Source organism: Lactuca sativa, chromosome 4 (genome assembly GCF_002870075.4).
Source record: "Lactuca sativa cultivar Salinas chromosome 4, Lsat_Salinas_v11, whole genome shotgun sequence".
In the NCBI taxonomy this organism is placed as follows: domain Eukaryota; kingdom Viridiplantae; phylum Streptophyta; class Magnoliopsida; order Asterales; family Asteraceae; genus Lactuca; species Lactuca sativa.
This window is the reverse complement of record NC_056626.2, coordinates 14,121,822-14,137,401: the sequence shown is the minus strand read 5'-3', so window position 1 is coordinate 14,137,401 and position 15,580 is coordinate 14,121,822. Positions and strand designations below refer to the sequence as shown.

General features: G+C 32.1%; 2 protein-coding genes, 1 long non-coding RNA gene and 1 pseudogene across 3 annotated transcripts; 3 read left to right on the top strand and 1 right to left on the bottom strand.

Moving 5' to 3' along the window:
- The first annotated feature begins 1,407 nt into the window (after positions 1-1,407).
- On the top strand, positions 1,408-3,010 carry LOC111909746 (uncharacterized). Its single transcript, XR_008232081.1, has 5 exons — positions 1,408-1,922; positions 1,998-2,128; positions 2,239-2,341; positions 2,523-2,622; positions 2,734-3,010. It is a non-coding gene; the product is annotated as an uncharacterized LOC111909746 (long non-coding RNA).
- On the bottom strand, positions 2,939-3,978 carry LOC128133781 (probable fructokinase-7; annotated as a pseudogene).
- Positions 3,979-12,136: 8,158 nt separating this feature from the next.
- On the top strand, positions 12,137-13,886 carry LOC128133377 (uncharacterized). The gene is made up of 2 exons (XM_052770771.1): positions 12,137-13,142; positions 13,426-13,886. The coding sequence occupies exons 1-2, from the start codon at positions 12,137-12,139 to the stop codon at positions 13,884-13,886; spliced, it is 1,467 nt and encodes a 488-aa protein (XP_052626731.1).
- Positions 13,887-13,970: 84 nt separating this feature from the next.
- LOC128133376 (uncharacterized) lies at positions 13,971-14,474 on the top strand. The gene has a single exon (XM_052770770.1). The coding sequence runs from the start codon at positions 13,971-13,973 to the stop codon at positions 14,472-14,474; it is 504 nt and encodes a 167-aa protein (XP_052626730.1).
- The last annotated feature ends 1,106 nt before the right edge of the window (positions 14,475-15,580 follow it).

Below are 15,580 nucleotides of genomic sequence, written 5' to 3'. Positions count from 1 at the left end.
TTTAGAAGATATATATGTTCGGTATTTATAGATGTTTGATAGTTATAGATGTTATAAAATGAAGTTAAAGATTTTAAATATACTAAAATACGGCATTAACTTTGACATAAATTACTTTGTTCGTTACGAATTTAAGCAATAAAGAGGTATAAATACAAAACACAATGTCAAATTCATTATGAATAAACTAATTAATAAGGAAAGCCAATCAACTAAATGGTTATAAACTTTATAAAAAAAAGCAATTAAAGATAGATTTATGTGTCTACCAGAAGCAATTAGGAAAGTTAATTAAATCAAGGAAAAATCAATCAGTGATCAGTTACTATTGAAGCATTACTATTATTTCCTCATATATAGCCCTTAACCGTTGGCCACTTTAATTTAAACACTACTAGAGAACAGCCCTTTAATGACGCGCAAACAATGACACTCGCTGATAGAGGACGTGCATTGGTGTGTGCCCTAAAAAATAATGTCAATTTTGCAAAATTTGAAGGATAGTGGACACGCATTTGTGCATGCCCTAAAATTAGTGTAAGAAAAGAAAAAAAAAATGCGGATGGCGCATTTCATAAAGTGTGCGTCCTCTAAATGTGACGCTTTATATATTTTTTTTTCCTAAACGCGCGTTTTTAAAGGGGGAAAACGAAATCGTCTGAAATTCTAATATTTTGAAGAACCCCGCTTCTACCCTCTCTCCGCAGTATCTCCCTTTTCATTCACTCCTCCCTTCTCTCTGTAAACCCTAAGCTATCGCCACTGCCACCGCCATTGAACCTTAAAAACTCAATCCACACTAGAATCCTACAATAGAACCCTAAAAATCCTTTTAAATCAGCACATCCTTTTGAATCGACTTCTCTCTCTCTCTCTCTCTCTCTCTCTCTCTCTCTCTCTCTCTCTCTCTCTCTCTCTCTCTGCAAGCCCTAATCTGCCACCACCAACATCGAACCTGATAAGCTTTAAGAGTTTGGAGTGCATCTAGAAACCTAAGCACACACTTCCGCCATCTCAAGATACTGGTTCAAGATCGGAACGCCATGTTGTAGTCCACGATGCCATCATCATCTCCACAAACCGCCCTTAATGGCTGAGAAAACGAATGCGACTGGGTCTGGAACGAAATCAAAGCTGAAGCTCGCCATCAACCTAAGCAAGCACTTCCGCCTTCTCCTCCAACCCATCTCTCCTCTCCGCCACAGTCGCTGACCTACGTGCCGCCCGTCAAGACCTATCTGATCCTACTCCTTCTTGGTTCACTCCCAAAAGGTACATTCTTCATGTGTCTTCTCTCACAAATAAATTTTTTCTTCTTTCTGTCTTCAGTTTGACGTCCCTGCAACTTCAGGGCTTCAATCAGGTTTCATTATCTTCTCCTTATATAACGATTTCTTGTTTTTGTTTCTTCTACATTCTACCCTAGCTCCAGAGCAACTTGCTTGGTGTGGAATGGACAGTGTATTGCTGTATTGGGATGATATACTTCTGATGGTGGGCCCTTATGGAGATCCAGTTCGCTATCTTGATGATGAACCCATTATCCTTATCCCAGAGTGTGATCGAGCTAGGATATTGTCTAACTTAAACATGGAGTTTCTTCAACAGGAGGAATTTCCTCATCCTCTATCCCGTGTCAAGCAACCAGCTGGATATAGAGTAAGTTCAATCATTAATATTATTAGTTCTTTTTGTTTCTATTACATAATTAACTTTTGTATTTTACATGTGTTGTTGCAGTTGTCATATCAGATAGATAGTTGACTCTTTAATTTGGCTTGGAATTCGAGACATGATAACTGATGTTAGGAAGAAAAAGTTGAATCTGTGACCTGTCACGTATTTTAGTGGTTCTCAAGGCTCTGAGACTGTTATTCCACATGGATACATATGGAGTCCTCATCTTGTTCCTAAACCAAAAGGTAAATTTTCCCTATATTAACTATTTATTTGACTTTATTATATGAGATGGATTAATCAAATCATAATATTCACAGATTGGGGACCTAAAATTTATGTGGTTCGATTTTGTTTCCTTGATCTCGCATCAAACTACAAACCCCCTGAAGAACTTGTATGATGGCTTGAAGCTGGCCCAAAGGCTATCTACATTAGATTTGGTAGCCTTGTGAGTTTTCTTTATCCATGTCATCAGTTCTTTTATGCTTTTTATAATTGATATTATAAAAAAAAGTAATCTAAATATAAATTCCCACAATTTTATTTATCCATTGTCAGCCAGTTCAAGAGCCTGAGAAAATAACACAGACAATCATTAAAGCCCTAGAAATATCAGGACAAAGGGGCATCATCAACAAAGGATGGGGTGGTCTTGGTATCTGTAAGTAATAAGTATATATATATATATATATATATATATATATATATATATATATATATATATATATATATATATATATATATATATATATATATATATATATATATATATATATATATATATATATATATATATATATATATATATATATATATATATGGTCTTGGTATTTGTATTACAGGAAACTTTTCGGAGAAGGTCTGGGATCAAGCACCATTGGTTAACTACAAAAGCTTGAACAACAGCTAGAGAGGAGTGTATCCATCATTTGTGCTTGAAAGGTTGACTTTTATCACAGAAAAGAATAAGAAGTTGACTCTCAAATACGGATTTTCATTCATCTGAGCTCGAAATTCTTTGATTTATTTTGACTTTAATTGTTGGTGTTTCAGATGCAAGTATATAATGAACAAATTCAAGAACTACAAGCAAAGGAACAATACATAAATACAATTATATAATGAACAAATTCTATTTTTTGTTCATATTTGTTCTCTAGTACATTCTACCTTGTAGAAGACTGTTTAATAATCATTTCTTCTAATTTCAAACCAAAAAAATGACACAAGTTATTTATTTTCGGATTCTTCCAACTTCTTATGAAACAGCTTCCTTAGAAGGCAATGATGGAATCGCTCATCTCTCTGTGACTGTAATGGCCCCACAAATATTTGTAAACCTCAATGCATCTCTTAGCTTATTTTAATCATAAAATGAGGCATGACATAAATCTTTTAAAAATCAATATATTCAGAAAATGATTTTTTCAGCCAATTTGTTTAAATGTTTAACCTTAAATAATTGAGTATTTTTGGCCAAATTGAGAAGGAGTCCTCCAACAAAAGCATCACCTGCACCCGTTGTATCAACACTTCACCTTAACACCACCAACTTTCCCATGAAAATCCTGAAAATAAAACTCGCAAATTGATATCAATTAAGATAATCCAACAATCATATTAAATTTACAAAAATAACCTTGGTGTAGTATCTGGAACCATTAGGACCTTCTATGACTATCAACAACTTGAGATTTGGGTGAAAAAGTTTGGTCAAGACAACTTTGTCATCATAGGGATCATCACCTCCAGTCAAGAACATAATTTCATCTTCACTAATCTGTAATTTCCCGAAAAGTCAATAACCCATCAAAAGGTTTATGTCAAAAAAAGTCAACCCACTGTGAAATTTTGCACCTTGATAACATCTGCTTGATCCCAAATTCTCAGGATGCCTTTTCGAGCAGCCTCAGGTGATGGCCATAAAGGTAGTCTCAAATTAGGATCATATGAAAGAATGCTTCCTGCTTTTTTTAGCAATTTTCAATGCAGCTATGTGAGCTGATTTGCATGGATCTTCAATCAAACTAATGGATCCGTAGTGAAAGATTGTCGACTGGTTAAATAACAAAAAATGGTCGCAATTTAATCTTTCTAAATATACAGCCATCAAAAATGGATGATTGAATGTACCTTTTGGATCAAATCTGTATCGAGTTCTGCCTCTGTGAGAAGCATATCGGCACTTGGATGGTGGAAGAACATGAACTCACACTCTCCATCGGCTCTTAGGGTTACAAATGCTAATGCGTTTCTTGCTTGTTTGTCAAATCTCATTCCTGTGTTATCGACATTGTTTTCTTTTCCTAGCACCATTAATGTCATTTATACACCTAACCTGATCTTCCTGACTTTTTGTGTAAATTATCAAAATTATGGTTGGTGGATTGAGTTGACAGATATTTATTTGGTAACTTACGCAGGGGAATTGTCCAGCAGTGACGAGAAAAAGTATAAAGCACTGAAGCACGCTACAGAACGACAGATATCTCAGAGTGTTGATGTCATTTGTTGCACATGTGTTGGTTTCGGAGATCCTTGGTTGGCAAATTTTAGATTTTGTTGTTGACTTAATTCAGATTGTGGGACAAAAAGAGTCCCAGGGGTGTTTTTGGAATATTTAGTTTTTTAAACTTTTTTGAGTTATTTTAGGAGTCTAACTCTTTTAGTATATTTTGGAAGTAGGCCATAAATGACTTTTTGCCTCTACTTTACAGGTTCAGTATGCATCCATCACTTTCAGAGTTTCCTTCCAATATATTTTCCGAAGGTACCCTCAAAAATGGAGTAACAATCAATGAGAGACAATCACCAGGAATCGATTTTCCCTGGCGTGTGCCAAACCATCCTATGTTCTTTTATGTCTAGGTATCTGCATGCTTTTCGTTCATATATATACCTTTTACACTTGTAAGCACCAGCATCAGGTTGTTACTGCTTCAGAATTTTTCCATTCCTTAAGTATACTCTCGCGTAACTAATGCAAGTTATAACTAGTAGGGGTACCCTGATTACAGGGACCAAAATTGTAACTAATGAAAGTTATAACTAGTAGGGTTACCCTGATCACAGGGACCAAAATTGTTACTAATGCAAGTAATTAATTATAAGGACTAGAACTGTAGTTATCGAAACTAAAAATCACACGGATTAAATCTACATATTCAAAACTATAGTATAGGGAATAAAACTATACCTATCTTAAATTAACAACTACAAGGACCAAAAATCAAATTGATATAAATTATAAACTGCATGGAATGAAATATATTATTGAAATAAAAAACTACATTCGGTAAATCTATAGTTACTGAAATTTAAAACTACAGGGACCAAAAATAGACTTATTAATCCAGGGAACTAAAAACATATTACTATTCCATTAATCCAGGGACCATTTCTGTAATTTCTTACTATAGTCCAGTGTCCATTCACTGTTAAAAAAAGAAGCATCACAACTATAGGTAAAAATGGAAATAACAACAAAATTAAATTCACTGCTAATGAAAGTTGGGACCTTGAATGAGAGAATTCAACTTCAATATGATGTCATTTTCTTGATTTTGTGAATATTTGTCTTCTTTGTCTTGAGGGTGTCCACACTTGTATTTTTCTTTTCTTGGTAAATTTGAATGAAATATAACGTTAAAAACATGAATAATACATATTTCGTTTATTAATAAAAGTAGAAAAAAAATGAAAGCATGTCTTCATGGATTCATAAAGTCTCCTCTTTTACGTTGCATAGCAACCTTTGACATCTTCTCATCATCATATGTAAGTTGTTGGAGATTCGCATCACCTGTGTCTTTATCAACACTCTTTTTCTTGTGCTCTGTAGGGGTAATGGGTGTGACTTATATGAAAAAGTGAGTGAGAGTGATATAAATAATCTAAACTTCAAAATGAAAAATTAAAAATTAACAGATGCAGGTTCTAACCATCTTGAAAATGTCAAAATATTTGAAAAGATAAAAACAAATATAAATGTGCTAATAAGTCATCACTCATGTATGAGATAAATATTGATACAATCATAGGATATGCCTAATGCTTGAAATAAACTTGCCCTGTTCATATTAACCTTTATTTCTTAAGAATTTAATATAATTCTAATTAGATTTAAAATGTGAAAAGAGAATGGACACTTAAGAGTCTAACGGTTTTCCAAAAAAAATTTAAAGTTCATGTCTGGATTATAGATGTAAGTTTAGGTATATTTATTATTACTTACTTGTCATTGTTGAAGAAAACCTCTCCGAAATAATCCATATCCAAATATTAACTAATGTGTCTCCTACATGACTGATTCAAGCATTATTTTTCAGAAATGAGTATTCATAAGTAAAGGCATCATAAATCATAATAATAATAATTGATGGTTGTTTATTATTTGAACATATGGTTTTGGGTTTCAGGTATATAGAGTTTCAGATATGGAACTTGTGAGTGTGCTTCCGAGTGCAGAAGATGAGGTCAATGTAGCTTGCTTTCATCCTCTTGCTGGAGTTGGTCTTTTTTATGGAACCAAGGTCTGTACTTTATCTAATAAAAAAAACTTTAGTCTATATTTTTATTTTTATTATTTATTTTTGGTTGTAGGAAGGAAAACTTAGAATCCTTCAGCATGATGGTGGTCATCCGCCCATACATGATCACTTTTTTGAAGCAAGAGCAGTTGAGGTACAACAGCTCTTGTATTTGTAATAGATTTGCTAAAACCGGGTAGATTTGCTCAAGGAGCTTTTCTATTCTATTCTTTTTCATGAATAAACTTAATAAGTCCATGCGTATGTTAAATAGGTCCAATAATAAAACCATTTCTCAGATTTGGTTTTCATTTGCAACAGGAATGAGAGGTGTATGGTGTTTCAGGTGAGTTTGGTGGTGAAGTTTTGAAGGCTGAAACAGATAATGAGTGTAGTGGCGAAGGATAGAACAGGTACCATTTCTGTAGTTTTGTTTGGTATTTTTGGTGTTGATCCAAATGGATAAAACTTTTTCCTGAACACATTTTCTAGAATAAACCACAGCCTGATTAAATAATAAACACAAAGAAATAAATAAAATGAATGTTGCATTCACTTAAGGGATCCCAAGGTTGCATTCAAGTGTTAATCCAAGTGGAATTGCAATCTTACCTGTGAACTTGGTATGTTTAAAAGTAGAGTGTCGTAATAAGAATTAATTTTACAGGATTGATGAAAGAGAATAGCTCTAGAGTTAGAAGAGGAAAAGAAAGCTCAAGCTGAAAGAGATAAGATGCTGCAAATACACGTGTTGCATTCTTCATTTCAATTGTTACTATGAAACACAGAGTAGATTAGATGAATACAAATTTATATATTGTAATGAAATAGAATTGTATGACACTAAATTTTATGCAATGGATTGTATTTTTTGTATATCGTAATTTATTTATATTATGAGACATTAAATGCAAATTTAATTTAAAAATTAATAAACATATAAATATATTTTTTTAAACATTTAAAATTATGATACACAAAAATGTGTGTCATCTTCATTTATGACATGACCTTTCTTGACAGGGGCTTTCTTGATACGCATCACGTGTCATTAACACGCGCGTCGTAAGGTTTAAACACACAAATGCGTGTCGTCTTCCTTTATGACAGGGCCTTCCTTGATACGCACTGCGTGTCGTAAACGCGCGTCGTAATTGCGCATCATAAATGAGCGTCGTAAATGCGCGTCGTCTATAGACGACGCGCAAAAGCGCATCGTATCTCTATATGATAGGGCCTTCCTTGACGCGCATTTGCGCGTCATCTGAGCCTTTTACGACGCGAAATGAGCGTCGTTAAAGGTTGTTTTTCTAGTAGTGAACATATCCAATCCGGAAAATATCGAGCGTTGACTTATATTTATCCCATATACCATATAATCTTCCTTATTTTGGAATTTTTATTTGATATGGCGCCAAAGAAAGTGAATATTTTTGTTATTGTCCCTATACAAGTTCGTCATTCATGTGTTTTGCCTATAATTTTGGTGGGATCTATTTCCTTGCTCTTGTTAGTGTGTAGATTTCAGTTAATCCTTTTTAGTTTCTATGGCTTTTAATTATGTGTGTTTGATGAAATATAATGTACCCTTTTGAATGTCCTTGATTTTTGTGGCTTCTTTGCAGTTTCCTACTAAAACCAGCTACCCACTCATGCAAATGATCCCTAGATACATATAATGTTTTCACTTTCAAGTAATTAGTCTGTATATTTGATAGAATCTGATGAAGCCCCTTGCTAATTTCTGATGCATGACATTCTGTTTGCAACGTCTTAATGAAACATGTTGGGTTCTTATCCAAATAATTGGCACCAAGTTTAGAACTTTTGACCAATCTGTAATATTGTCATTTACATTCAGGGCATCCACAATGCATTGAAATCCATAGAGTTCAATGGATTCCATATCATTTTTTTTACATTCTATGCAACTCTATCAACGTTTTTCTACAATGCATTGAACTCAATATAGATTTCAATAGAAAATTACAAAAGCTAATTTATTTTATATATTTAAGAATTAAAAACTTTCCTTTTTTCTCAGTGAAGAGTTCAATGGTGATTGAACTGCAAATCCATTGAATGTCAAAGTGGCATCTCACTATGATAGAGTTTAATCCATTTTTGATATTTTACTTTAGGTTTTAAATTTTACACTAAATTTTTAGGCTTATTTGATATATTAATGTAGGTTATTTATTTAACTGTATATTGAAGTTAACAAATTAAGTATATCATATTGATAAGTCACAAATTCTTCCATTTATGATAATGTTTACAACTAAAAGCATATTTAAGTTAATAAATTAAGTATATTGTATGGAAATATGAAGAACTCGGGAGTTTCAAATGAATGTGGTGAAAGAAAAAATGATTCCTTTATAATATAGTATGATATGATGATTATAGTTTTAATTTTTAAGTCATTGTGATATATACAATTATTTGATAATTTTATAAAACATTTAAAATTGTGTAAATTATATATCAAACATATGATAATCTATATATAACGGTTAACAAAATGTATGAACAAAAATATGAACTACAACTCTTAGTAACATAAATATACAAAATATCTATTATAACATTTGTATTAAAAAATATAGATATACAACGAATAATAAAAACTACGAAAAATAAACACTACAACTTTTAATAACATAAAACCACTAAAACATTTATTATAACATTTATATTAACTTTTCATATTTAAATCACAAATCTATTCAAATACATTATTGTTTTTAATGAGCAAAACTTTACAACCTTATATAAGAAAGGAAAATAAAAATTTATTAGTGATTACGAATTAATAATCATAAGTTAAAAACTCTTAAGTTGTAACTAATAAATATACATAAATTAGAAAGCTCTTGACAGTACTTGGAAATGTAATATTTATATTTGTAATTTCCATCCAATTTGTTTTCTATTTGGTGGCTATTATATTTATGTTACAACCAATTAAAATTAAAAACTCAAAGACTTTGCTATTTTCTTTATAACTTTTTCAGTGTTTAAATCATATATTTATATGTGATATCAGTGTGTCAAAATCCAGATAATATTTTTCAATTTGATAATGGACAAAAATAAAGAATAAAAAAATAATAAGAGTCGGACTAGATGATTAGTTTAATTATTATTTTCAATAGGTTAAATTCAGATCCAGACCAAATTCGACCGAGAACCAAATAAACGAGAACCGATTTAGTGGGAAATGAAAAAAAAGTCAAATAATGATAATTATAATTGCAAACTTAATATTGCTAACTATAATCACTATGGAATATTTTAAAACACATAATTCAATATAAACTTTAACATAAGTATTATTTTAAATAAATAAAAACCACAACTTTGTTTTTTTGGTGGAGTATCCAAATAAAAAAAATGAACCGTAACGACATAAAATTAAAAAAACATTATCGGTTCAATATACAAAAAACAAAAATTAAAGAAAAAACAGTTCCGACATAGTTTATCGAATTTAAGTTCGTTTACTTGAATTTAAATAAAAAAGCATTAGAAAAACCATAAATAACTAAAATAAAAAACAAAATGGAAAACAAAATATCAAAAAGGCAAGAAAATTATCAAATTGTTGGAAAAAAACTAATATATATATATATATATATATATATATATATATATATATATATATATATTCAAATTTATATTTGTAATTAATATATATATAAAAAATTTCAAATTTTCATAATGGATCCTTGAGGTATATATACATAACTTTCAGACTTGGTCCAAGGGCATTTTGGTCTTTTAGAAAAAAAACTAGTTACTCAAAAGTTAAAATTAACATCGGAATGACCATTCATGCATTTTTCGAAACCATAATGACCAGTGGCGTGACATTTTTCATAAAAGTCCTTATAGTGCAATATTTTGCAAATCATAGGGACAAATTATGAAATTTTGTCTAAAAACTAACAGCTCAATGATGGAAACCCAACTGATATGTGTCCATTACTGTAAGAAGAAACTTTTGCGTTAAAGGTTGTTGGAGGATATCAGCATAAATTTTTTTTATTAGCAAAATAATCAAGGATGGAATGGTAATTTGTGGCAAAAGCAACTATTTCAGCATCTGGATTTTAGTAGTAGTCTAATTTTCAGCATCAACAAAATTTTCCGAATGAGCAACAACGCCAGTTTCTGAATACGAAATCCAATCAGCAATTTGGCAGGTCTAATATGTCCTTGGAAGATACAATAAAGAGCCTTGCCACCAACACTCATGTAACACTCGTTTTCCAGAATGAATCAAATTAGGGTTTCAAGGAGTAAAAGTTGGATTTTTGAGAAAAAGAGCCTCACGACGTGAGACATAGGGGGCTCATGACGTGAGATGGGTTGCTTGAAGATTTTTTCCAAGACTAATCTCATAACTTGAGAAATGGAGCTCATGAAGTGAGAGCTGATGGAGCCCAAGCCCATGATCATTTTAGGGTTTCCTTCGTATCTAAGCATTTCTAACCTCATTTTAGGGTTTGAGAACCTTGTATGAAAATTGGATGCCTTTTCTTCAACTTTTGAAGTAAATGAGATCTAGACATGTATTGCACATATATGTCCTAAAAACATCACCTTTTTGGTGTATTAAGAAGTTAAAGACCCTTTGGAACGTTTGGGTTGAAGGCTTAATGGATTTATGTCTTAAAAGTTGAACTTTTGGCTTCAAACTAATCTCACGATGTGAGACATGACATGTCATGAAGTAAGGGTTGAATGACCCTTTTTTCTGGTTATATTCTTGGAGCTCACAACATGAGAGGAGGCTTCTCACGACGTGAGGTCAGTCCCTTTGAATTTCTTGATTGATTTGTGTAACGCCTGTAGATTCGGGCTAGTCAATTTAGAGACAATAAGCATCAAAAAATGAGTTTTTGATGGAATATTATTTAAAAGGAGCATTCTTAACCAAGTTGTAGTATATATTACAAGGGTTCCGTACATATAAAGAACGCCGAAATTCGAGTTATAACAAAGAAGTTATGGTCCATCGAAGTTCGCGACAAAACCAGCACGACACTGGGCATTGTAAATAGTGAATTTACGATAGAGGAATTTTTAGCCTTAGAAATCAAAACAAAAGTTGTAGTAGACGTTAAACCGAGAGCTTGCATAAAAAGAACACTCAAATCTGATTTCGTATGAGGAAGTTATGATTTTTCTAAGATTTGGCCTAGCAGTGCACAGCCCGAAATTCGAATTTTAGATCGAGTGGTTTTTGGCCTACGCGACCTAAATGAGAGTTGAAGATCTCGTTAATAGGAACTCAACGATAGAAAGACAGACGAAAATGGAAGTCAAAATGAAAGTTGTAGATCTTATTATTTCCTACGCGTGGATATAAAAAACGTCGAAAACGGAGCTTGTATGCGAAAGTTATGAATTTTTGAAAATCGGCTAATTTTCACCTGTGTGCGATGCCACGTGTCAGCACTATAACGCCCGTAGATCAGGGCTAGTCAATTTAGAGATGATAAGCGTCAAAAATGATTTTTTTTATAGAAGATTATTTGTAATGAATAATCTTACTGAAGTTGTAGTGGTCGTGACAAGGATTCTGGATGTATAAAGAATGTCGAAATCCGAGTTATAACGAAGAAGTTATGACCTGTCGAAGTTTCGCGACAGAACCGGCACGACACATCGCGATGTAAATTGTGAATTTACGATAGAGATATATTTGGGCTTAGCGATCTAAACGAAAGTCGTAGACTACGTTAAATCGAGAGTGTGCATAAAAAGAACGTCCAAATCTGACTTCGTATGAGGAAGTTATGATTTTTCTAAGTTTCAGCTTAACAGTATGAAGCCCGAAGTTCGATTTTGAGATCGAGTGAGTTCTAGCCGAAACAATATAAACGAGAGGTTTGCTGCATAGTCATATATGTCTATTTATGCATTCTGACAACAATCTACCAACTGTTGAATTTATCGATCCGATAATTTCCGCCGAGATACTAGACAGAATTGAAGATCCTGAATTGTATTCACTTTTGAATGAGTTTATGATTCATGGTCCATGTGGAGGTGAAAATATGAATTGTCCATGCATGGTGGATAAAAAGTGCTCTAAAAGCTTTCCAACACAATTATGTAATCATTCGTCTTTTGATCAAAATGGTTTTCCATTATATATGCGAAGAAACAATAGTCATTTTGTAGAAATATTGGGTGTCAAGTTGGATAACAGAAATGTTGTTCCATACAACAAATATCTATTGAAAAGATATCAGGCACATATTAATGTTGAATGGTGTAATCAGGGATCTTCAATAAAGTATTTGCTTAAATACACAAATAAGGGTCCTGATAGAGCGACAGTTGCTGTTGTACCAGCCAACAATGAATGTGAAAATAATGATGTTGTCGATGAAATAGCTGAATATTACGATTGTAGATATTTATCAGCATGTGAAGCATCATGTCGAATTTTTAAATATGATGTTCAGTGCAGATATCCTTCTGTGGTCAGACTACCTTTTCATCTTCCAAATCAACAACAGATTGTATATGGTAAAGACGATGATATTGACAATGTTCTGGACAAACCTTCTGTTGTTGCTTCAAAGTTCACATCTTGGATGGAATGTAATGTAATCGATAGTGAAGCACGAATACTTACATATGTTGAATTTCCTATAAAGTTTGTTTGGATATTAAATGGTCGGTTTTGGAAGCGAAGGAAAGTAGGAAAAGCCATTGGTAGAATTCATTCGGTTTCACCTAATCTAGGGGAAGCATATTTCTTAAGGATTCTTTTAAATAAAGTAAAAGGTCCGACGTCATTTGATGATATTCGCACGGTAAATGGTGAAACACATTCTTCTTTTAGAGATGTTTGTTATGCACTCTGGCTATTATATGATGACAAGGAATACGTTGATGCAATTAAAGAAGCAAGTCATTCTGATCTGGTTTCTATCTACGCTTCTTATTTGCTACATTGTTAATGTGTAATAGTATGTCTAAACCAGAGGTCGTTTAGGAAAATACAAGGGAATATTTGGCAGATAGAATTCTACATAACCAAAGACAAAGATTTAAGTCTGCAGATGTTACATTTTTTTCTTATTTTTTATTTAAAATATTTTCTTTTTATTATTCAACACCCATTAAATAATTAGTAACAAAATTATTAAATATTGACCACATATTTTCTAAATAATTATATATTTTGGTGCAGAATTATCACTCAGTGTAGATGAACTTAAGAACTTAACTTTGTTCGAAATAGAACAAATTTTACTTCGAAACAACTCCACTCTCAAAAACTTCACAAAGATGCCATACCCAAATGTTGAATCTGTTTCTTCTTCAAACAATCAACTTATCACCAAGGAGCTAGATTACGACATTCCCGTTATAAAGATTAACTTTGATCGTATGTTTCTTGCATTAACAAATGAGCAACGTAACATTTTCCTTAAAATCATGAGTGTTGTTAAAGAAAATAATGGAGATGTCTTCTTCATTTATGGTTATGGTGGAACGGATAAAACTTTTTTATGGAAGACAATATCTGCAGCAATTAGATCTGATGGTAATATTGTTTTAAATGTTGCTTCAAGCGGTATTGCTTCCTTATTATTGCCCGGTGGTAAAACAGCACACTCTCGATTTATACTTCCATTTGAACTTTCATAGGATTCTTTTTGTAAAATAAATCCAGATGGTGAGTTGGCTAGCTTAATAAGAAAAACCTCTTTAATAATTTGGGATTAAGTACCTATGGTCCATAAGCATGCATTTGAATCTTTAGATCGAACTTTGAAAGATGAATTAAGGTGCGGAAATTCAAGCATCTCAAATATTCCATTTGGAGGGAAAGGTATTGTCTTTGGAGGAGATTTCAGACAAATTCTACCTGTTGTTCCGGTTGGCAGTAGACAGAACATTGTAAATGCTTCTTTGAGTTCTTCATATTTATGGCAACATGGCAAAGTCCATAGATTAACAAAACAACATGAGGCTAACTGTTGGAAGGATCAATCGGATATAGAAAAAATAAGAGATTATGCAAATTGGCTATTGGATATAGGAGAAGGCAAACTTGGTGGTCCGAACGACGGTGAAACGATTATCGATATTCTGGATGATATGGTCATTAATGATTCACATGATCCTATAGGTTCCTTAATTAAGTTTGTATATCCTTCAATTTTCAAGAACTATAGCAATACAAATTATTTCCAAGAAAGAGCGATACTTGCTCCAAAAAATGAAGTTGTTTAGGAAATAAACGACCGTTTGCTTAAGAAGTTTCTAGGAGACGAGGTTGAATATTTATGTTCAGACAGCATATGTGAATCCAAATTTGTCCATGATCAGTTTGATGCAACTTTATACTCCCCTGATGTATTAAATGGTCTCAAAGTATCCGGTCTACTAAATCATAAGTTAGTTTTAAAAATTGGTGTTCCGGTAATGTTACTGAGAAATATTGATCAGAAAAATAGATTATGTAATGGCACAAGACTACAGTTGATATCATTGGGAAAACGTGTTATTGAGGCACATAGAATAACTGGAACTAATATTGGAAACCGGACTTTTATTTCAAGAATGTTTTTAACTCCATTAGAAAAAAAAATCCGTTCGAATTCACAAGAAGATAGTTTCCTTTGGTCGTATGTTTTACAATGACTATTAATAAAAGTAAAGGACAGTCATTATCAAAGGCTGGTTTGTTTCTCAAAGATCCAATTTTTTCACATGGACAATTGTATGTTGCCTTATCTAGAGTTCCAAGCAGAAAAGGATTAAAATTATTAATTTCAGATAAAAATTGCGGACTCACAAATAAAACTTCCAAAGTTGTTTATAAGGAAGTTTTTCGAAATATATAGCCTACTTTTTTGTAGCACCTTTTAGTCATTTTTAGCAAATCACACTTAATCCGTCATATTACTTTATTTATATATAATTATGTATTGTATTTTTTATGTTAATTTCATTACACACATTGATAATGCATCATTTGTGAATGTTCAACGAGAACCATACACCAAAAATTAAGGTTTTAAAAATCTCCAATTCTAATTAAATACTTATCATTTACTGTGTAATTAAATACTTATAAATCATAAAGTTATTGAAAAATGCAATATTGCAATTCATAGGTTTTCTAAATTAATGAAATATTATTTTATTATATAATTAATTTTTAAATTCAATTAGAAATCAGCACCCATGAGTTCCGAGGGTTTTAACCTAATTTCTTTAATAAAAAAAACAAAATATTTGCATCTGAGTTTTTTTTGACAAATGAATAATTTGTTAGTTTGATTGACGCAATTATGAATTAGATTAATTTTGATATATCTTAGTCAAGTGAATAA

What these genes read in the sequence shown, in the direction of transcription:
- LOC128133377 (XM_052770771.1), top strand. Translation starts at nt 12,137, where the DNA reads ATGCATTCTGACAACAATCTACCAACTGTTGAATTTATCGATCCGATA. An exon ending in TGATGCAATTAAAGAAGCAA is followed by an intron (nt 13,143 to 13,425) that starts GTCATTCTGATC and finishes ATTTTGGTGCAG; the next exon opens with AATTATCACTCAGTGTAGAT.
- LOC128133376 (XM_052770770.1), top strand. Translation starts at nt 13,971, where the DNA reads ATGGTCCATAAGCATGCATTTGAATCTTTAGATCGAACTTTGAAAGAT.